Here is a 23,784-nt window from a genome sequence, read left to right as displayed (position 1 = left end):
CCACCATTAACAATAAAACACTAAGCAAAACCAATTAATCTTTTATTTTTTTTTAACAGTCAATGTGATTAATTTCATGAGGTGAAAATTCACAGCATTATTTGTTTGCAAAGAGTCAAAAATCCAAATCAGTAATAGCTGAGCATTCAGATGCCAATTAAAAAGTTTCTATCCCCTTCACTGGCTCAAAAGGGGCTTGTTTACAAAGCATATTACTATATGCACCCAAGATACAGTTCACTGGCTGGTGAACAAGACAAAGAGCTTAAATAAATAAATAAATAAATAAAATTAGCATGCTGAAAATGTATTTTTTCCCTTCGCAAAAACCTTGGCAGAAGAGCTATCAAAGAATGGTCTCCTGCTCTTTAGGGGGGTAGTTCTGCAGTTTATACACAGGTGATTCTGATTAATTCCAAAATGGTCAGAGAAAGTAATTTTTTCCAAACTAGATAAATGACACAAAGTAAGCAAAGCTCATTTTAAAGGGAAAGCTGATATATACATTCAGGCACTATAACAATTTATAAACATCACATCTAATTTGTCCTGTGAACTGGTTCACAGTGAATGTTTGGACACGACAATATTTTTCCAAGGGCAAAAGTAAAAGACATTCAGTGATTTGAAAAGTTATCATTTTGTTTTCTGGTGAACATTTTACTGCACTCAGAAATTTCTCTTGGCAGAAGATAAAATCAATATGTTGCTTATGAAAAAAAGAAATAAATAAAAAAAATAAAGCAATGCAGAAAACCCTGGACGTAAGTGGTGCTTGATTCCACAAGAACAGCAACCCTGGCAGAGCAGGGACCCTCTGTGCTCCAACGGGAGAAAGTGCAAGGAGAAGGAAACAAAACTGGGTCTCTTCACAGGCTGAGCTGGCAAAGCGGTGCCGCGTGGCTGAACGTGTCCCCAGTGCAAGGCACTGCAGAGCCATCAGAACAACCGAGAACATGTCTTCGGTCACACCTTGAAATCTATGGTATCTGTGTGAATATAAGCCCAGGAGCAGGTTGGTGCTGTGCTCCAGAAAATACATATTCAGCAAAATGAATGTTGGCTACTTCATAGGCAGAAGCCCGCAAGTCTGTCTTGTGTCTCTGCACAAGTACATGCAGATTTGCAAACATAAATGAGATTATTTGAATAAAACAGGTGCACTGGGGCTCAAAAGTACACACTGACTATCTGAAATCTTTCTATAAAAATCTTTTCTCTGCATCTGACACATAGACTAGAACTAGCATATCTTTGAAATTCTACTTCATGATTTTTGCCATGAGGGATCCTGTAGTGCCTTGCAGATGCTAATTCGGCCTGATCAAACTTCTTCTGAGTCAGTATTTTATTTTTAAAGAAAGTTACATTTAAAAGCAGCTAAAGTGATGTGCATGCAGCCATATGCTGACAGCCAAGACGAGAAGTTCCAAGGCTTTTCATTAAACACCCAGCTACATGTTTTCCTGATTCTCTCTCTTCCTGGCCAATCTTAGAGGAAGGACAGCTACTTACCTAGAAGCAAATTCTAACATTAGAAAAATTGCCATGGTGCCATAGGCCTTATGCACCTCTAATCTGTTATGTCGCTTTCCTAACGTCTGCAGACAAACTTAATGCACCAGCGGATAGTGTCCTTCAGCTTTCTCTAGAGACCCTGACCTTACAGTTTCCAGCTGTATGAGGACAGGCTATTTAAAGTGAAATTCAGAGAGCAGCCCACAACAGCTTTCAGGTTTCTGTGATTATTTAGTTTCACTTTTTGCAAGTTCCTCAAGTTGCATTTCCAAAGTCTCAGAAAAAATAATGAATATTTTTGACTCCTCAATTTTGATAACCCTTGAGTAACTGCTGTTTAGTGATGTCTTTTCCACTTACATAGTTTCCCCACATTTGTAACTTTTCCTTTTGGGTGATATTACATCACACAGATCATCAGTAAAAAGCCCGTGTACCCCTATGGAGCTTAACTGAGTATCATTTCTATCCATGCTCCTGCAGCAGGGAGGCAGCATGTTGGGAGATAACAGAGAGAGCATTCCTTCTCAGCCGGAAAAACTGCTGACAGAGAGCTGTGCATTTGGTTTGGTTCTTCTTAGATTTTCATTTAGCAGAAGAGACAGAGCCCTTTACTTATCTTGCACTGCTTCTCTCCTGGAACAACGTACCTTCCAAACCCAACATCCTAAAAAAATCCAGCCAACATTAAATACTGCCTACTTCACAAACTGAGGAGAACGCTTGAAGTAGGCTGAATCCTTACAATGTGAAAAATCTCAGAATTATATTCCATTTAATTTTTAAATTCTGTGTTTTACGGTGAGCTAGTTTTGCAGTGAGACCTCTGCAGAAATGCCACTTGCTATCTTCTGGGGTCAAGTGGGATTCCAAGCCAGTCTTTCAGAGACGATTTGCCCATACCCATAATTGAAACACTGTCAGGGAGACAAAACAGCACATTGTTCTTTTTTTTTTCTCACTTAGAAAAGTCTAGAAAAACACCAGCTGAAAGAGGAAAGAATGACATGTCATTGAAAGTGCTTTCCCCACTGTTTAGGGCTAAGGAGAAGAAGCCAAACAGGTCAATGCCAAAGCATTGGGGTGGGACACAGCCAAGACAGAGCAGGCCGCAGCACGCCAGGCAGGGTTTCAGGGCAAGGATGGGGGCAGCTGCCGCAACACAGCTGCTGCAAGGTGTGAAAGCGGGACACGCTGGAGAGCTGTCCCTTCAGATCTCAGGGCCAGGCCTTGGTCATCTTCACACAGTGACAAAGAAAAGTGGGATATAACCGAAAGGGAAGGCACCTGTGGCACATTCCAAAGCCTTTCTTAGTAGCCTTTGGGCCTGCTTAAGCAAAAAGCTCTTCCTGCCCTAGAGCCCTTTCCAGGAGCGCACGAGTGAGGAAGTCTCCAAAGATACCCTAGCCAAGGAAAACGACCAGTAACACACTCTATCAAATTCAGAGCCTGAACTTGCTAATCACGAGCACGTTTCAAGGGTTTTCTGCCCATGCTTGGGCCTGCCTCTAGCAAGCCGACTTGAGGCCAGAGAGCGAGGTGGCGGTGAAGCATGCTGCCCGCTTGCGCACCGAAGCATCCCTACCAGCAGCACGACAGCTCTGTGCCTTGGGTTCCCACCAACACAACGCGTCAGCAAGAGCGCCCAAGCGGTCTGCACGGCGGCCATGGAGCCGAGCTCCCGCGCGGCCTCCCTAGCGCTCATGAAGGAACCAGGAAAGGCAGCTTCTGCAAGCGCTGCCAAGCTTTTGCAGGTGTGGATTGAATAATAATACAGCCCTGCTGTATTACTCGCTGCTGGTGCTGGAAGTTTGCAAACCTTCGTGAAAAGATTATGCAAGAACGACCATTACATTTAGCAGGATATTTACTTTAATTGAGCAGTATTCCACAGCCTCTCTTCAAACAGAAATAGAAAGCTCTTGTTCACTATTTTTTTTTCCCATCATGGAGAGACATTTAAATTAATAAGTAGGCTTGGGGACAGCCCACTTGGGCATCAAGGTCAGAGGCAAAAACCTACAAAGAAATGGACCAAGCCATGATCTCAGAGAAAAGGATCTATCGACAACTTCAGCCTCATAGCTCCCCTTTTTTAAAAGGTCTACACATTTAATGCTGGAGCATAGGAACAAAACATGAGTACAATATCATCTTTCAGATAAACATGAAACAACATGAGCTGGGTAACATTCACAATCCACCAGCCATGCACATACATACAGAGGGTCTTCCCTCAAACTACCACCTTAAATATATGACAATCAATGAGAGTAAATATCACACAGATGTACAGATTGTACATGAAAACGTGCCACGAACAGCCCCTGGGAATTGCATGCATCTGCCTTCCCTTAACACCAATACATACTGAACAGGACGATCAAAGTGAGGAAGAAGAAAGACGTCTTTAAAAAAAAAATAGGGGTCGTTATTAGAAAAAAACATTGCTGTTGAAAAATAAAACAAAAAAAAGAAAAAAAAATTGCTCTAAAAATGATTCACTGTGATCGAAAGTTTTCGCTTACCCCTGTCTGAATCCCGCCCCCCAAATACATGAGTTGGGAATTTCTGCAACAGCAAAAGAGAAAAAAAAAAAAGAGAGAGAAAAAAAAATTCTGACTCCTGCTTTAAGGGATAGCTGTTCAATTTGCTTCTTCCTGGACAAGGCTTAAAAAGGGCTTAGAAAGTCCCATGGTTCAAATCTAGGCAGATTTGAATCTTCACTCCTCTCTAGCTCCATCTACCACTAGCTTCCAAAAGAAACCCTACAAAGTTTAACAGAACAAAAGAAAAAACCTCCATAGAAAGCAAGAAGTCAATTGCAACCAAACTAGCATATTGTTTAAAGATAATTTTAACTTAAAATAAAATCTTCATCTCACTATAAAACAGTAAATGCAGCAGATGATCTTGAAAATTCTCCCTATTTTAGGCTCATCATTGTTAGTACTTTTTTAAAACCATCTGCCTTTTAAATGAGACATTTTTTCCCTCACCATCTATCTGAAAGAAGCTTTTATATATATGTTTATATATATCTGACCACCCTTATGCTCTCACACAGATGTTTTCTGAATCAGAGTGGCTTTAAAGCAATTTTTTCCTCCCCCCCAGCAAACCCCCCAAATTTGCTTTACTCAAATTTCAGTCCTCAAAGTGGACTCCTCAATAGACTCAGAGACATTTTCTTTGTACCTCATGCTAGAGGTAATCAGGATCATTCAAAACCAAATGCAAAGCCATGAGAAGTGGCTTAAAGTCATGTTGTGGAGCAGGCAGCTCCAGCCCCAGCAGCAATGTATTGCCCAAAATTGTGACAGTAAACAGGGAGCTGCATATTGGCTGGTGAAGGCCTGTGGACACGAGCAAGAATATGCAGCCCAGAGAGCTGGGCCCAGCACTGCGGGCTGGCAGGTAGGTGCTATCTCACAGATTGATTGCACCCTATTGGCTTGACTACAAGAAGTTTTTGTACAACACTAGGAATTCTTCCCTTGGAGAAATCAGGCATACTTAAGAAATCAAAGACAACTTTTTTCCAGCCACTATATCCCTAAATAGTGGATCTACCAATACTCACTAAAGGACAAAAGGCTGGCAATGACCTAAGTTGACTACAGTGAATTCTTACTGAGTTTATGGGAACCGAGATCCTAAGACAGTTATGATATATGGTAACATTGACTCTTAGTTTCAAGTGATAAATGCATTGAGCCTAGTGATATTTGCATGACCAAACTCCCATACAGTGCCCTAAAGAAGAACTGTTGGGATTTTTTATGACAGCTTTGTTCATGGCACATCTCTCAGGAGCCAAGAAGCATAACAAAACTAGCCTCCACATGGAGTCTATTCAATTTATAGAATGAAAAGCCATTACAGAGGGATCATAGGTGTCACAAAACAGAGCATGCCAGCATCTAAAATTTATGCAATGGATTGATCCTAAATGTACCTTGCATCAGCTCAGTTGGATTTTAGGTGTTCTGTGTAACACAAAAGCAAAAGGTGCTTAAAAATGGGATTCACAAAACCCCAAACACCAAAGACGAAATCAGCTGTATTATCCAGTATGAATACTGAGACAGAGGCATTAAGTTGAAGCTTCGAGACTTTCTGAACATTTTTCTGGGATTCAGCACCTACAATTCCATCCTTACCACAGTTAACCACCCCCTCCAACTCAAGCATCCTCAAATGGACCATCTATCCAAGTCCCTGATGTAGGCAACCTGAGTCTAATATACTATGAGTTGCTCTGAACTCTCTACGTGAAGTTTAGTGTTCTAATTAAAAATACTAAATTAAAAATTAAAAATTCATTGAAGAGAGAGAGGGAAAAAAATAAGACATCTTGCACCAGTAACCTACCAATGAAGGAAGGAAAGACCTAAGGTTCAGGAATACTTAATATAAAACACTTATAAGAATAAAATAGGAAAGCAAAGCTCTCCCCTCTAGGGTGACAGCCTCTGCTGTAGGATAGACCACTTTACCTTTTCTCTCTGTCAAAATGAATATTTAACTTCTTCTTACAGTGGGGAAGAGCCCTGCTAGTAGAAACGCCTCTGTACTAAGAGCAGCTGCAAATTGGGTCTATTAAGAAGGAGACACAGGTTCAGGTAATGGAAAGAATGAAGTCCGGACCTTGCACCTGACCAGATCAATCAATGAAAAAATATGTGGTGGAGCTTATTGACATACCTCTTCTTTACCTTTTGGGGCAGTATTTTATGCTGTAAGTGGCTATAGGCTATAACACAGGAAATAAGAGAGCCCTCACAACCTGGAAGAGTGGTCTTTATAGTACCTTAAGTTGGCAACTGTGTCCATGGGTTTCCTTAGCATAGGCTTACTTTGCCAAGGCCAGTGTAAAAGTCAAAAATAAAACACTGAAAGAACATAAAAGACTTTTGTTACATTCAAAATATTATGAATTCTTTAAATTTCATGTAGACTTACATGGGATTAGCTTGTCCAAGGGCCCTTGGTGCTTTTTGCTGGAAAACTGGATTTATGCTCCAATGTGCGTGCACCCACATAAGTACACAAGCATAGGTGTATGCATAGGCAATCACATATACATAGAGACATGAGTACTTCTGCATACACACATTCAGAGTCATGGTGACTATTTTCTGTAGCACTTGGTTACGTGTAATTCACATTCACATGCTGCTTTTACAATGATTTTGTGGGGATTCTGATGTTCTGCTGAAACCTTCTTAATAGGTGAAGAAGAGACAAAACACGTGCAGCCTTTTTTATTGAATTAATTTGATTTTTATCTTTTGTCCTGCCACCTATCAAAATTGTCAAATAAACCAGCTTTGATTCATAAATAATGGTTCCATTATATTTACTGTGCCACCGGTCAGAGTACCTGAAATTTTAATTCACTTGTTCAGCTAAATTTCATCCTCAGTTCATGGCCATAAAATTCTGTATTGACGAACTTTCAAACCAACTTTGACTCTGAGGTATCTAGTCAACATTTTTCTTCTGTGTGGATATTAGTTTATTGAATAAGTGGCATCTGTTTTCCTCCACATCACTAGTAGAGTAGGTATTTCCTTTTGACAGCTTTGCACGATTTATGGGTTTGCATGCTCTGAAGAAAAATAGTACTAAGCAAAAAATTCCAATTCATTACCTCTTAGTACTTAATTAAGTTCATACACATTGCACACTATAGGTGAACCCTGAAATGACTATGACAGCCACTGAGAAGCAAGTAAGATTATCTTTGGAAGACAGAGAGACTTTTAATTATCTTGACCTCATTTTTCCATCTATGATATTCATAAATTTTCCTTCTATTTTGTTCCCTCCAACAGATGAACCAAACCATTCAGAAAACAAGATTATATCCTTAGCTATTTCCTTTTATCTGTACATTTAGGCACCAAATGTTTTTACAAATAGTGAAGTCAAACAATGGCTTTTATCGGCTTACTTCACACAGCTGCAGATGAATTATGTTGTACAGACTCCTCCTAGTAATGGCTTGGTTTTGGAAACGATAACAGCCTGATAAAAGGAGAAAGCAGTGATGTGACTATCAGTAGATACAGAAATAAAGAGAGCCTGGGTTTTACCTGTCAGGGTTCTGCGTACACACATGCATCTGTAAGAGGATCCGCTGGGTGAAAGTCTTAAAGCATTGCCCACATTTCCAAAGGTGCCAGTCACTGAACTCAGAATTTAGTTGGCTCGTTGAAGTTGGGCTTGCAAGAACTCGTTGGTTTTTAACACTGATCTGGTTAAATCCTGACTCGATGGACCCAGACTTATCCAGGAGAGAAAAATTTCTGCTACACGGAGTCTGTGGAAATACTATGGAGCGCTGTGGAGTGGCAGGGGACAGTTTGCTACTTTTATTAAATGGCTGTAGTGTGTCTTGTCTGGACATGGCCTCCATTACAGTCGAAGGGACATTCACTGAGAGAAAACAAAAAAAGTAAATAAGATCCTTTTTATGCTTTTTAAAACCAATACAGTCTTGGGAGACACCAAAAAATATCAATATCCATTATTTTGTTACATGAACTAAACACTTATTTTAACAATGCACATAAAAAGGGTTTGAATGAGACAGTAATCTGAATGGATGGTGGTGATTCAGTGACCCTGAAACAAAAGCTCATGCAAAGGGATGCCTGGGAGTTTGCAAGGACTCAGAGGATCCTGACTGTGATGCACATTTGTTATTCAGTGAAATTGTCGTCTGAGAGAAAATGCTGCAGCACTCACAATACGCTGACTTTACATGTTGCACTCAGCATGTGCAATTGTTGTATCACTGATAAGCATGACTTCTGAGAGCATGGGGAAAAAGCCCTGTGCTCAGACACTCCTTGAGTTTGAAAATCTACTGCAGTAGTAATTCCCCCATCCTAGCAAAAGGCAGCCCCCAAGGATATTATTATTAGTACAACTCATACACAACCACCCAGCCAATACAATGCAAAGCCAGGAACTACACCATGACTGGTATGATTAAGGCTAGGGGAAGTCAGATCACCACAAAACAATGCAAAATATAGAGAGATCTTTTTGCCTCAATTGTCCACCTGCAAAAGAGGAAGGAGAATAGTTTCTAGTTGTGTGGAAGTCTTGTATTAACTACAGCTTTTGAAGCACTTAGACATTTCAGCACCAGTGCAACACCCTGTTCTCAGAAAGAAATGACTCAGTACTGCATTTGGATGTTGCATGATAATGAAAGGCGGCTGGTCCAACATAAAGAGGATTGAGCTGCTGCCTCATTCCTTGGGTACTATCTAGACCACGCAGTGAATGAAACAAAGGTCCTATGGGAAAATAAGCCATGGAATCAGGTATTGAAAGGCTGTGTCACAATGCAGAAGAGGCAGCATTTGGGTCACCTGCACCAAGAACAGTCTCATGCTTTCATGGCATTATATTTTAATGTAATTTTTAAATATGTACATGTGCATGCGTCTATGTATGTTCATTCACAATTAGCTACAGTCACAGAGCGTGTCTGCATGTGTCTATCTATACACAAGTATAAATTACCTAGTTAAACAGGTGATTTGAAACGCCCTTGTACCTAGGTAAGTGATTATAACAGTTTTCTAAGACTGCATATGGGAATACATTATGCAACACCTTGAATAATAAGAATTCACTTCAAAAATTCAGGTGCTGAATACATTGCATGGCCCTGTGCAGCATCTGGTGCATCTGGGACTGGCATGAGGCTGGCCCTCCAATTCCTGCTTGGTGTCCATGGTACCCCACACCTCCTGCTAGGAATGGGGGCCCCTCTGCTGGCACAGCATGGGTAGGGTCCCTGCCTTGTCTTGGAATGGGGACATTCAGGCCTTACAGGGCCCAACATCCGCCCCAAAACCTTCCTGTCCCACAGAGTAAATTTGTATTATTCAAGGTGTCACAGCACAGGTTTCCAGAGCTATAATATACCCTACATGTCTCTAAAAGTGTTCAGCACAAGGGGTGATTTCTGCACTTGATTTTTTACCCTAAGACCTAAATAATATAAACAGAGGTTGCACCGGCTGAAAATACCCTCTGCAGAAAATGAGCAGAAGGAGCAGAAGGGCTACCCTGATTGTTAAAGAGACAGGCAAGTCATATACCGGCTTGGGGCCAGCTCCATGCTCAAAGATGCATTTCATCTACTCTTAGTCTCTCTGTGGATGAAACTCTGGTTTCTGTCACAGCAAAACAGCAGGTGAATTATTTAGAGATTGTAATTATGATGCTTTGCTTTTTAAGTAAAGGTTTTGTAACCTAGAAAGTAGATTTACTCACGGAAGTAGAAATATTTCTTTATTGTATACTGCAGAGAGTTAAGTTTTATCAGCAAAAATTCCTGCCAGTAACTTCATTTATTTTAAATTCTTCTCAAGCCCGAAAGATTTGAAAACTGAAGATGAAAAAGGGTATTTATTTTCAACAGTTTAATCCTCAGCATCTTGCTGTTCTATTGCTGCATGGTTCAATATTTAAGTTACTAGGAGACATGCATTCATTTCAGCATAGCTATTTAAATATGCAAGTACTCTACTGAAAAAAATATATTTCATATATAATTGATTATGTATGGGCAGTCACAGAGGGACTTTAGACCAAAGTCAATCAAGCATCTATTATTGGTTTCTTCCACCACATAAGCTGTCAAAATGGAGAAGATGTCTTTGAGACAGCTCTAACCGAGCTCCACATGCAAGCAGGGAAACTTAAGGGCATGTTTGGCTCTCCTATCCGTTGCAGACAGCAGCATCCAGGGCTTGGTTGCACCAGGCCTGGGTTGTACATTTAATTTTGTGGTTGCTTCTCATAAAATAAAAATAAAATATGAATGGAAATGGGGATGGACATGATGGAACAGAGACTCATTGTTGTTTCAGGCTACTTATACTTATCCTGTAGCCAGAGGAGCTGGGTTTTGCTTTTTAACCACAAAGACCTCATCTCAACAATCAGTCGAAGATTTTTCTCAACATACTCTGTGGTAACAGAATGAGGAATTGCTAACAGAGGCCTCATGGAGCTGCAATACATTACTGTTTTGGCTAGACAGTCTCCTGTAATGGGTCTGATAATAATGGAAAGGGCCAAGCAAATCAATTAAGGATAAAATGATAACTAATCACTTATGAGGAAGAGTGATTGCACATGCTACCAAGCTATGTGGGGCTGCTATGTTGGGAAATCTGCTATGTGGTTGCAAAGTTCTACACATTTTCAAACACCTGAGTTTGTTTAGGTAATTATACCATGATGTTACATACCTTAAGTATATCAGAATCAGGGTTTTATCTTGTATACATGAAGCTTACCACATTCACTTAGTATGTCTTAAAAGAACTTGAGGAATGTAACTGATCAGCTGTAAAACAGGAATTACAGCTACACATATAGAAATACAATGAACAACTTACAATTTTCATCCTGTGCAATACACTGCAGTGGGATTCCGAAGAAAGATGTGTAGCTGTCATTGTACCACACCAACAGCTCGGTGCCCCGGGGAATATCTATACAAGCCCGATAGAATATGTTTGACCTAATCAAAACAAAAAGAAAGAAAGCCTAGTTTAGGAATAGACTCCATTCCTTCTGATATACACAGTGCTGTGGTAGAAATCCACTGTTTTGGAAGCATTTCAGCAGAAAACCAAGAGAATATCTTAACAATTATTTTTAAACAGAATTTATAATTGGTGAAGCACTATACTTACTACAACTTACTGTAGTATAGAGTGACAAATGGGCATTTTGAAATTAAAATATGTTAAACATCAAGATTTTACAAACCTCAAGATGCTATAAAAACTGCTGTTTTCTTGCAATGCCTTTTAGAGGGGTTTTAGAAATGCTGCATTTTGTTCATCCTGTATAGGCATCAGAGTGCTCTGTTGGTGCTCACGTGGCAAGAAGGGAAGCAACTGACACGGCTTTGCATTTGTTACATAGACTGGCATAGCTAGCATACAGGGGTAAAGAGGCAACAAGCCTTTTCACTTGAATATGTGCTTTTAGCGACAGAGTTTGTGGATTTCTTGGATGGCTTTCATTGCGGTGATACATCACCAAAAAGAGAGATCTTGGCTTATAGAATAAGATAGACTTTGGCCCGGTAAAAAATAAAAAAAAGGAAGTTAATCTGAACATGCAGTCACAAAAATCTTCCCCTGCCTGCAACGTGAGGGTAACACAGATGACCCTTCAGGAAGTATGAACTGCTGTTACAAGAAAAGTGATGCCTTTTATCTGCCTTACTCTGAGGGAAAAGACTCTTGATATTGCAAAACTATGAACCTGGATCTTGGGGGAAAAAAAAGAAAAAAGAAAAAAAGTTTTGTAGAGTGAAAAGTAGGGATTTATCCTGATGTTGCATCAATGTGAATAGGTTCAGAGTGATATGTCTATGGTTATGAGATTTACATAGGGACAATCATTGTGAAAGCTCAGAATCAGGCACCTAAGAGATTAAATAAAAACACTGTAAGCTTGCAGTGGCTTTTCCCTTTAGGCTTTGTACACAGCAGTAAAACACCCTTGTGTGAGATGGATAGAAATTCAATACATACAAGTAGAACACTCCACTCTGGCTGAAGGATTACATACCAAAATGATACAGTCAAAGTACCAAGAAATGACCATTTTTTATAACAGCTTATGTAAGGCAGAAAAATATCTATAGACCAAAAAAAAAATGTTAGGCCTCAACTGGTTTTCTCAGTGAAGAATTGCTACCAACGTTGGCCTGAAGCTCAAGATAAAAGTGTTTAGGGTTGGTAAGCCTTAAATTTAGACTTTCTGTAAAGAATTGGCCGTAGTGATGCAATTTGTTCCTTGTATAACACTGCAGACATAAGGAGAATCCTTTACCACATTTTTCATGGCAGTGAGATATGCACTTGTCAACATATTTTGTCACCGCAAAGTGGCTCTTGGCAACAGGATCATAAAGATCAATAAAAAAGTGCAGATTCTCAATATTTTACTAGCAGCTGCAAAAAATTCATTTATCTTGTTATTTTTCTCACTTACTGCCACCCTGTCTCAGGAGGGCACTGCTAGCTAAGCAGAATGGTTTCCTGATGGTTCTGGGAATGTGTGACAAAAACTCTCCCTTTTGTGTTTCTCCTTCTCTTCCTCATGCATACTCCATCCTTCCTCCTCCTCCTGTCTTCTCTCACCCTTTCTTACCAGAGTTGTGTGTTTCATTAGCCCTCTCCACTACTACATAAAAATCACAAGCAAGGCTGTGCTATAAATTACCAGCATCTCCTAACTTGAGAAAAATTGAGTCCACTTTGTACTTCACCCTTGTAACATTTTGTCTCTCAGTTTGGCTTCTCCTAACATAAACACGGCAGCCCAGCAAATGAATGTGCTAAAACCAAATACCACGCTTTGCCGCTGAAAGAGCAGGACTGTTTTGGAGCAATGGGTGGTCTGTGAGGCTTGGAGTAGGCCGGAAAAAAAACGTGTAAGTGAACACCGTTCCTTACAAGCGTACAGAGCTTCCAAAACTCGCAGAAATCTCTGCATGCTGAAGTACATCAAAGGGATTTTTCCCTTTTCGGATAATATTTCCTTTGCTGACATGTATTTAGTATTGTGGTTGGATGACTCATAAAGATAGCTTCATGGTGTCCCAACGCAGTTGAAGCAGAACACATGCCAACAAACATTATTGTCAGCCTCAAAATAAAAACAAAACGTTCAGCTAAGGGTCAATCAATCAAGAGCGCTTTGAAGAAAATTCCACTTAGATATTACAAATCATAACAGAATGAATTTAAACCAGCTGACTTTCTGTGAGGAGGACGTCCATGTACAATAAAAATTAGGCTGCTTTTCCAGTGTCCAACTTTTCTATTTTCTTACACTTGGACGCAGTCACCAGTGATGGATGCCAGTTTTTTAAATTGTGTTTTTGTAGTTCATTTTATAAAGATCTGAAGTAATCGAAAACAGATCAACAGAGGGAACTCTAAGTAAAAACTCCATCATGAAAGGAGAGTTGTAAAATCCACTTAATATTGACAGATGTGTAATGACTTTCTCATGCTCACGTTTCATTTAGGTTTGTCATCCACATATCTACTCACATATATATATATATATGTATGTATATATAAATGCATGCACACACACAACGACACTGAGAAACAGTTCACAAGATACCCACAAAAACACTCTCTCATCACAGTGATCTCCATTCATTATCCATTGTGTTTATTTAGAATCTGACAGGATTTTAGCTATGAACAGCAAATGTTTGAGGGTATAATAAAAGCTGTGTAATGCATAAATAACATTGGTCTTTTTTGATTATGGCATTACTTAGTCCACTGGCCGTAGAATAAAAAAAAAACCTAAAAATCCAATTGAAGAATTTTACCATTGTTAAATTGGAACCCTATGGGGGAGTCAAACTTTATATATATTTCATTTTAGCTTGCTTTTGTATGTTTTATTTTTAATTTTAAAGAGACTCCAAAGATGTCTAAGGTTCTTCCTAAAGAAAAGAAACTCCTGCCCTCTCCAAAACCCAGGATTGCTCGCTGTGACTACCAAACACAGGGCATCCTTTGATGTACTTCCTATTATGTTTAATGGTGCCAAGCAGTTGCTTCTGATTGAGGCAAAAGGCTTGTTTGGAGCTGAGCTCATGTATTTATACAACACGTTGTCTAGGTTTTCTGGATCCATTTGTGCACTGAAAGTAAAACGTGCTGTAAGTTCTTTGCACTTTTTTCACTTTTTGACCTTCTCCAGTTAGTAATATCCCAGGCATCAGCGCAAAGACCCCTCTGACTAGCAGGTGCACATGACATATAACATTGTGGTGCATTTGTGTCCTAGGACTCTTCCAAGCAGCCTCTGGATTCAAAACTGGAAGCTGCTACTTTCATTTCGAGTGAGGCTCTTTCCTTCCTGCCTTTGCTGCTGCACATGCATCTTCAGCAGGGCAGGAGATGACTAGTGCTGGCTCCTTCCAGCTCAGACTGTAACTGAGTGGGGTGTTGTGTGCGCTGCGATGCGCTCACACGGGACACAGAGCTGAACCCGCTCCCATGAGCACCAGGTCGGATGTACTTGCTGCAACGGCCACAGCTCTGGGAAAGCAAAGCTTAACCTGACTTTACTCCAGCGAAAGTGAACATGTGCGCTAAAGCGCTACTATTTGTATTCAAAGGCAATAGCACCAGTGACAGTCGCAGTCAGACTCTTCACTAAAAATCTTTTCTTTTTCTTGCCCTGAGTAAATTGAAGCATACTTTACCTGTACTGAACTACTGTTAGGTTCTGCTCCCCACAGTGCCTCGCACATCGGATATACCTCATCCAGCTTGACTTGCTGGGTTCTCCACCATCAATAAAGTGCTGCAGTGTCCCATCTTGGTCATATATCTGGGGAAGAGGGCACAAGGTCAAGTAGTTAGAGCAAATCATCAGCAATCATTTTCACTGCTTTGCTGGTGTCTATCCGTGCCTTTTCCAGGAATTTATTGCCATGAGGTCTGTGCTTATGAAGTGAGGCTCTTACAAACCTAAGTGAAACAACAGAGAAGTATTGGGAGGATGCAAGTTTATCTTGTTTCTCTTATCAAGCCAATCTTTTTTATATTAAACATATTTGTGGCGTCTCAAAGATGTGACCATGTTTCCCAAAGAATATTTAACCTATTTTGACAGGCTGGCCTTAAATAATGAACTGCCAGATAAACAAGAAAATCTGGATAGAAAGCCTGCGTTGAAACAGCCTGAACATCTGAGCTAGGGGTACGCATAATCCCCAAACGAGTATCCCTTTTTTCACATGTCTGACACAGCCAGAGCATGTACTTCAGCAGTCTCACACGGCACATACTAAGCATTAGAGATTCATAACCATAGGACTCTCAGTACCAAAACAAATGGGACTGGAAGGAAAAAGAGCAGTGTGAGACTCCTTTAGGAGCTCCCTAGGGAAGTATAATTTTCTGTAGTAGTGAATGAGAAATCAGTCCGGAGAGAATCACAGTTTTCTTAAATATGACATCCCTGCTAAGACATAAGAGCCAGCTAGGGTAATTTAAAAGAAAAGTATCATATCTCTCTTCTGCACTGGGCCCTCCCTCTGAAGCCGAAGAATAAAATTGCTCTGGACACTGAAATGTTAAATTTCATACTGCATGCACACCTGCCCTCCTCAGGTCTGATCCAATTAAAAATGCTATCTAGGAAGTACTACTGGTAGTAAAAGCTTGTGGTCTCACAAGCTTTTTGTGGTCTCACAAGCTTTATAGTGCAGTAATTTTTGCAATTACTTTGTTAAGCTTCATAGTTGTATCAGAACAATTAGGTGCTTATCTAAAGCAAACCTGACCTTCAAGCCTATTGTTCCTTCTCAGAGGAACGTGCTTTAGTAATCCTGTCCAAAAATGTTTTTGCTTTTGAAAGTGGTTAAACCTAACTTGATCTGCACACTTAGGAGTGCTAATTCTGTTAACTGAACAGGAAACAGATTTATTACATTCAATTGAGCAGCTGTAAATAAGTGCATTAACCATTCTGTAATTCTATCTCAATATCAAGAAAATCATCTTGGAAATTACGTGAATACATTTAACATGTGCAGAGTCTAGTTGGAGGCCGGTAGGTAGCGGTGATCCCCAGGGGTCAGTCCTTGATCCAGTCCTGTTCAATTTATTCATCAATGACCTGGATGAAGGCACAGAGTGCTCCCTCAGCAAGTTTGCTGATGATACCAAACTGGGAGGAGTAGTTGATACCCCAGAGGGCTGCGCTGCCATCCAGAGGGATCTGGACAGATTGGACAACTGGGCGGTCAAAAACCTCATGCAATTCAACAAGGCCAACTGCAAGGTCCTGCACCTGGGGAGGAATAACCCCAGACACCAGTACAGGCTGGGGAGCGATCTCCTGGAGAGCAGCTCTGCAGAGAAGGACCTGGGTGTCATGGTGGACAACAAGTTGACCATGAGGCAGCAGTGTGCCCTTGTGGCCAAGAAGGCCAATGGAATCCTGGGGTGCATTAAGAAGAGCGTCTCCAGGAGGTCGAGGGAGGTGATCCTGCCCCTCTACTGGGGGCAGGCCCCTGGTGAGGCCTGGAGCATTGTGTCCAGTTCTGGGCTCTTGTAAGAGGGATGTGGAGCTGCTGGAGAGAGGCCAGCACGGAGCCCATGATCAGGGCCCTGGAACATCTGCCCTATGAGGAGAGGCTGAGGGAGCTGGGCCTGCTCAGCCTGGAGAAGAGAAGGCTGAGAGGGGATCTAATCAGTGTCAAGGGAGGCAGTGAGGAGGATGGTGCTGGCCTCTTTTCAATCGTGGCCACTGATAGAACTAGAGGAAACGGCCAGAAACTGAAGCATCAAAAGTTCCACGGGAACTTAAGGAAAAATTTCTTAACAGTGAGGGTGACAGAGCACTGGAACAGGCTGCCCAGAGAGGTTGTGGAGTCTCCTTCTCTGGACACCTTCCAAACCCACTTGGACGCAGTCCTGTGCCACGTGCTCTAGGTGACCCCGCGTGTGCAGGGGGGTTGGACAAGATAATCCCTAGAGATCCCTTCCAACCTTAAGCATTCTGTGATTCTGTGAACATTTCTGAGAGTACAGAAAAGGTGTTTCTCACAATGCACTAGCAGACATATGCAAGGTTCAGAATTTGCCACATGAGTTTCAAGTTTAAGAGCTAACCTTGCTTTTGCTCTAGACCAAGAGAGATTGGGAGTGCTCAAGAACAATAATTGCATAGCTAGGGCGTAAAAAACAGGGAATTAAATGTCTGAAGATCTGAGATTGCTGCCACTGGTTCCTGAGTGTCTGTGATGATGACCAGGTGCAACCCTGCCTGAAGCTCCTGGGCTACAGGACTGCCTACTCCAGCCTGCACTGGCAGATGAAATAAAGTTGGGGACAAAGCAAGAGGAATCCTCAGAGGCAAACAAATACCCCAATACTGGGAGGAGTACTTCATTTTTCATATATAGTATCTTGTTGCTAATCAGGACCTCTTATGTAAGTATTTGAGAGTATTCTAAATATGCAAAACCAAATATAAATCTGTAACTTCCTAATCCCCACATGCTGTGAAACAGGAAGGAGAAAAAGGAAGATGACTGCCATAAGTGGTACTGACAGCTGAATCTGTACACACCAGGACCTATCCACCACTTTCTGAATATGACACAGACTGACATGAGAAGTGAAAATCGTGTCATGAAAATGCAGAATCTGGGCCTTCTCTCCAGCTTTGGCCTGGAGTAGGAACAAGTGCTCTACCAGTGTTGCAGGATCTACAGTAGATTCAAGAACATCACTTTGTCTTTCTGTTTGGTATCAGTGGTTTAGCCTGCTGTTAGTCTCCATATTGTGCCATACTGTAGCAGCAGGTTCTGTGGAATCAAATAGGAAAAGCAAAGTAGGGAACAGTTCATAATTCTGCCTTCTCCAACTGCGACATTATCACCCCTATCACATTGAATCAATGGCAGTAGCGGTAAGAAAGAGACACAAGACAAATGCTTCCAAGCAGCACTTCATCTAAGCGCTTCATCTTGAAGATCTAAGGATTTTCAAATCATTTACCCTTGCAGATATTCATGCCTCAGTGATATGTGCTCTCTTTCCTCTAAGGATGTGAATGACACTACACACAAAGCCACCATGGCAGAATCCTAGCCCCAGACCCAACCAGGGGTGCCCCAGCACTCCCAGCCCTGTCCTACAGGGAAGAAAACCAGCTGCAATGAAAAAGAAATCATAACATTAAAAGGAAAAGAGCAACACTACCTTGTATCTGCTTACTTAATAAACCACATAACCCCAGGTAAGAGTTGGAAAAACTTAACTGATGTGGTTATTATTCCTATTACCATAGTGCAACAGGTCTCAGTCATACATTTGCCTAAATCTGGCAACCACTATATATTTACCTAAAGAAACAGACATGACGGAGCAAACCATGACGAATCATAAGAAAGAAAGCCTGTAGCACAACTGTGAACCTGAACATCATAACAAACTATGCAGATTCACTATGCACTGGCACTTGTATTACGTGTGTATGTACCTAAACACTCACTAACAAATTGCACATGTAGCTGCTATTTAAAAAACTTGCAGAATTCTGTGATAAACTGAATTCACTTAAAATCTTTGTCCACCTCATGAAATCACTATATCCAATTTATTCTAACACAGCTTTTAGGAAATTGCAGGACTCTCATGCCAAAATATCATTTCCCCAACTCCGTAAGTGTCCTTGGTCTATGTAGTATAAGAATATTAGTTACTGTTCCTTTCTACTTTGGTTGTACGTGGAAGCGTCATCTAAGATGCCTACTGTATCTTTTTCCTCTTCTGACTCCAAAATTAATAGGTTGCGAACTATTACTAGTAGATTATCAGTATTTTACAGATGAAGAAATTCAATATGTAGAGCACTATTAAACACTAATTTTTCATTATTAGATTTCAGACGGAAACAGCTTCATTTTCCAAGAAAGGAAGTCCCAAACATAATCAGCACACCATAATCCAAGTCTTCCCTTTTCTATTTTTTGATTCAGTGTTCAAGTACGAAATACAATTTCTTACCAAGTTTCACTTCTCTTCCTCAGAAAACATAGGAGATTTCCAGCTGGGCAATACTGGAATGGACACTTACATATCACCTTGTAATGACATGCAAATATAAGCCCAATACAAATGACTATTATTTATTGGATTGATTATTGACAATTGATTGGATCCAGCAGACACATTTATGATGACAATGGCAGAAATACCTAAGGGCAACAATAATAATACCATGTCTACAGCAGGTAACATCTCACATAAGCCGTACTCTGAAATCCACAAACAATTATTACTTAATAAAATAAACAGTCCTCGTCAGAACATCTGTCACACTGGCAACCTACCTAGGAAGGACCATGTAAGAGTTAAGTAGTATAAAAGATAGGGAAGACCATTAAAGAACCTTTTGAGAACACTGAATCATTTCAGTACTGACACTTCTTTTTTGTGTGTGTGTGCTCTCTCCTTCCTTAGCGAGATGAGGGCAAAATGTAATTCTCCTGCTAAAGATTATCATGTGAGTTGCTGGCATGAGTGCCCCATGAATTTAGAAAGAAGCCAGAACATACAAGCTCAGCCACAGAGAAAGCCAAGCTGTGAAGCAATTAAAAACAATTTCGCAGAAGAGCCAGGGAGAGGAAAAATGGTTAGTTCATTGGAGCTCTTTCCTCTCTATCTGTTGCTTTGCTTTGTTCTCTTTCCATGGCCTGGTGAAAGATTGTGTCTTTTGAAATTCTGCCTGCATTTTATTTTTCCATTTAGTCAAATAAAAAAGGTATTAGCGTGCAACTTAATTGACCTCTTGTTTTCCTTGCCGGCAGAAGGAAGAAAGACTCGTCCACAAAGTGGATTTTTTCCTGGAGAAAATTTGGACTGTTGCACATTTATACTATTAGAATCATTTTTGTGTTTCAAGACATCAAAAGAGATGTGAAGAAAACCACAACACATGCAAGAATTATTTCTTACCATTAGTCGGGTATCTTTTTGCTGCTCATTGCTATTCTTGGTGACATCACATGCATAAGGTCACAGGATTTTCAAAAGTACTCAGCATTAGCCGCCTTCTCCCACAAGAATATTTACCCTTGATTTCAATCGGAAGAGTTAGGATAGCACAAACCTTTCACAGATCATTAGTCATGCAGTTAAAACCCATGGCTATACTCTAAACTCCATTGGAAGGATGGAGAAGTAGGTTGTGATTAAACAGACTGACATGTCCCATGCGTAGCATCCACATAAATTACATTCTTTCCATAGCAATGTATGAGCGTATAGGCCACAACAACATCAAATGCCATCCATCTTTGTTGGCCCAGACATCGCAACTGGGTCGACTTTACCTTGTGCTGCACAGCCTTGCAGGGGTGCATAATGGCTATTTTTTTAGGGGTTAAGCGATTTTGGAAGGCTACCTTGGGAACTAGGTCTATACAGCCTGTGTTCTACATACTGGAGACATTGTCCCTGCTCATGTTGCCCCGTTAGAGGGGTCTGCAGAGCATCAGCTGGCACAGGGTGCCTGAGGGACCTTCTTTCTGATGCTCTGAGACACAAATGAGAAAAGGCACAGTAAAATTCAGTGGTTTGACTTGTCTAACATATGGCTTTAGTGTTATGGCATGTATACATTATTTATTTGCTAGCATTTCTGATGACATCCCACCAAAAGCAAATTGGGTGGGGTGCATCACTTGCAAACTTGCTTGTTTAGGTTGGATTCAGTGCAGTACACTGGCGCCTTACTCCTTCTGAAACCAGCATGTTGCCAAAGGAGCTCCTAACTGGAAAACTTGAAGAGTTCATAGGGAAACATTGCAGGGACTAGAAGAGAAGAGACAATTGACAATATTCCTTCAACAGATTACGTGGAAGGAGAGCAGTTTAGGCTGAAAATCAAACTACAACTGGGTTCATGTTTGATGCTGACAAATGTAAACAATGTAAGCTTTGAGGATTTCCAATATTCAAAATGTAAGGAGCTGCTACAGAGGAGGGCCTTTCTGAATTTGTAGCTTTCCATTGACAATCATTGAATGACAAAACTGTGTGGAAGTAATTGCACATTTAGCTATCACAGTTTTCTTCTTTCATTCACTAAGTTGGTGGCCAAACTAATCCACTTAGCAAACACTTTAGGAACAGCTACTAGTCTGCCTGTACAAAAGAAAATGTGAAATAAAATGAAAGACAGAATCAAGCTCGATAACATGGAAAATTCTCCTAATATAGCTTATCGGAGAAGAAACAGTGTTGTTGACAGATACTAATAAAGTCGTATGTTTTATTGTATAACCATATACTTTATAAGAGAGTATTTTTGTTAATGGCATACTATATTTTATATTACCTATACCGTAAATAATTAAATCATTCTTAGGTAGGATAAATAAATGCCTGTTCATCACATTGTAGTAACCCTAACCCTAATGCATTATATTACTAATAAATCTATAATTTTCAACTTACAAACATAAAAGTGATATGAAAAAATATTAGTATACATGTAACATAATTTTACTCTAAGATGAACCAATTGGACCAGCTCCCTATTCATTTATGCAGATATTATTTCAGAAAAATATTAGTTGTGTATGCTCCTCATATATACTAATGCTGCTTGATAAGATTAACTGACTTATTTTTCCTTTTAAAATATGCCTTCAGAGTATTTATGGACAGGCATCGGAGTAAAAAAATATACATAAATACCGTGGATAACATCTAAGTTTGTTGGCTAATGATGAAATTATGGTTATGAACTAGTGAAATCTAGTTTCTGTCAGCTATATTAATTTACAGAATAAATCCATGGCAATAACTACTTGATTACTTTGAAATACTTCAGTTTTGTATATAGTTCTTATTTATTAAATTATTATTATTATTAAAATTATTTTGTTTTTATTTGGAAAATATAAGTTTATTTAAAGAACTTTTTTTTTGCTTTTGTAATTTTTATATTACATGCAAAATATCAGTTTTCTTATACTCTCTACATTAATATAGGATTTCCACACTTTTTTGCTGCACTGGAACACATAGCAGAGGAGAAATTTGAAGCAAGTGAGCTCAGAGGAAACATCAGGAGACCATACTGGAGAGTCAGACTAAAATTTTCTCCAACATTTGCTGGCAATACTCTCCCTCAGATGCAACATCTCTGTGAAAACACAGAGAAACGTATGCTGACAGCCAATGATCTTTAACTGCTCATGCTATTCAAAGCAATTTTCTACAATTAGCCGTATCTGATATGGACTGTACATCTTGTAATCTCTGCTTAATGTTTCTTCTCTTTAATCTAGCAGGCATCATCTAGCAAATTTTTAAAAAGAGAATACTTGCCAACCAATATTAAAAACTATTTAGATTTAATGTTTCTCAAAGGATTGTAGCATATGAAACTATAAACATTGTTTTGAACTGTCTGTGTTAGGTGAAAGGCTTCATGTCTCACTTGCAGCGTGGTCCAGCAAACACTTGCGCACATGTTGTCGGCCCATTGATCTCAATGGGACTACTCGTGTGTGAAATCAAGCATCTGTGCAAGTGGTAGGAGGACTGGGGCCTTACTCCAGCGAGTGTCACAAGAGCAATGCGCTGCCGATTAAGCAGACTTCATTATGTTACTTTTTTAAAGACGAGTCTCAACGGTTTGTTTTGATGCTAGCCTGTGGAGGTTGGGAATCAGAGGGAATAACTCACCAGTCAGGGTTACTCAGCTATGGCAGAAAACACAATGCAGAAATTGGAAAGAGATATGCACATCCACACAAGCCTGTTAGGGACAAGCACCCATGGGTACCCGGCGGCACGACACGGCCTCCTTAGTGTGTGTTTCTGTGCTCTTTTGCCAGTTCCAGTGATGTGGCAGGAAAAGCAGCAGTGCTCCAGGCACAGACTGTTCCAAAATGGAAAAAATTTGGCTTAGGATTGGCATCTCCGCACTGCTTACTGTGCTGCCTCCCTAGCAGCAGGGACATGAGGAGACAACAGACTGTTCTCTGACATCTCATTTCTACAGCACATGCAGCACAAAGAGAAAAAATATTGCTCTGTAGGCTCAGTGTCAGAGGAGTCAGGGAAAAAAAAAAGCAAAACAAAGTAGAATAAAACCAAAAGATGTTTTAAAAAGAAGGAAGCAAATAATCAAAGCTGAAATAACTCTAGCAGAACCACCTCACACCAGCTGGCTGGTAGAAGCAGGCCCCAACATGTCTATCAGGAAAGGAGTTTCAGAAACCCAGTATGGGTCTGATGCTGAAAATCCTCACTTGTTTGGAAATCCTCACTGTTCACAGACAGATGATCGACACTTATGCTGACATTTGTTGCCTCAGTATCTCTGAAAATGCAATTCATGCCTGCCCAAAGTAACAACAGGCTTTTAGCCAGTGTCTTGGTGCTTCTTGAAACTCTTAGATATGGCAAAATGAAAATTCAAAAAAAAAATTATTTCACCATTCATTCTCTGACAATCAACCAAATACTCACCTCCAGAAAGGTTCCTTGTCATTCAGCTGAGATGTTCATGTTCTTTCAGCATTTTTCCACATAGTCAGTACACCCATCCACTTGGGTGAAGAATTAAAACAGCAGTGTATCTAGCCACAGGCATAATATGACAGAGCACAGCAGTCCCCAACAGTGTGTACAGAAA

At 40.3% G+C, this 23,784-nt stretch overlaps 1 protein-coding gene across 1 annotated transcript in view; it reads right to left on the bottom strand.

Annotated features, from left to right (window-relative positions):
• The window catches only part of PRDM6 (PR/SET domain 6), a 71,953-nt gene that overhangs the window by 8,759 nt on the left and 39,410 nt on the right, over positions 1-23,784 (bottom strand). The window contains exons 3-5 of the mRNA XM_088534709.1: positions 14,816-14,943; positions 10,956-11,080; positions 7,620-7,962 (exon numbers count right to left, since the gene is read on the bottom strand). Coding sequence (XP_088390835.1) covers positions 7,620-7,962; positions 10,956-11,080; positions 14,816-14,943 — 596 coding nt within the window. The remainder of the gene's footprint in view (positions 1-7,619; positions 7,963-10,955; positions 11,081-14,815; positions 14,944-23,784) is intronic.

The sequence above is a fragment of the Tinamus guttatus genome, unplaced genomic scaffold (assembly GCF_059628265.1).
Source record: "Tinamus guttatus ecotype Peru unplaced genomic scaffold, ASM5962826v1 Tinamus_guttatus_pri_ptg000591l, whole genome shotgun sequence".
NCBI classification, from domain to species: Eukaryota; Metazoa; Chordata; class Aves; order Tinamiformes; family Tinamidae; genus Tinamus; species Tinamus guttatus.
Note: the sequence above shows the minus strand (reverse complement) of the source record. Positions and strands in the feature narration are given on the sequence as shown.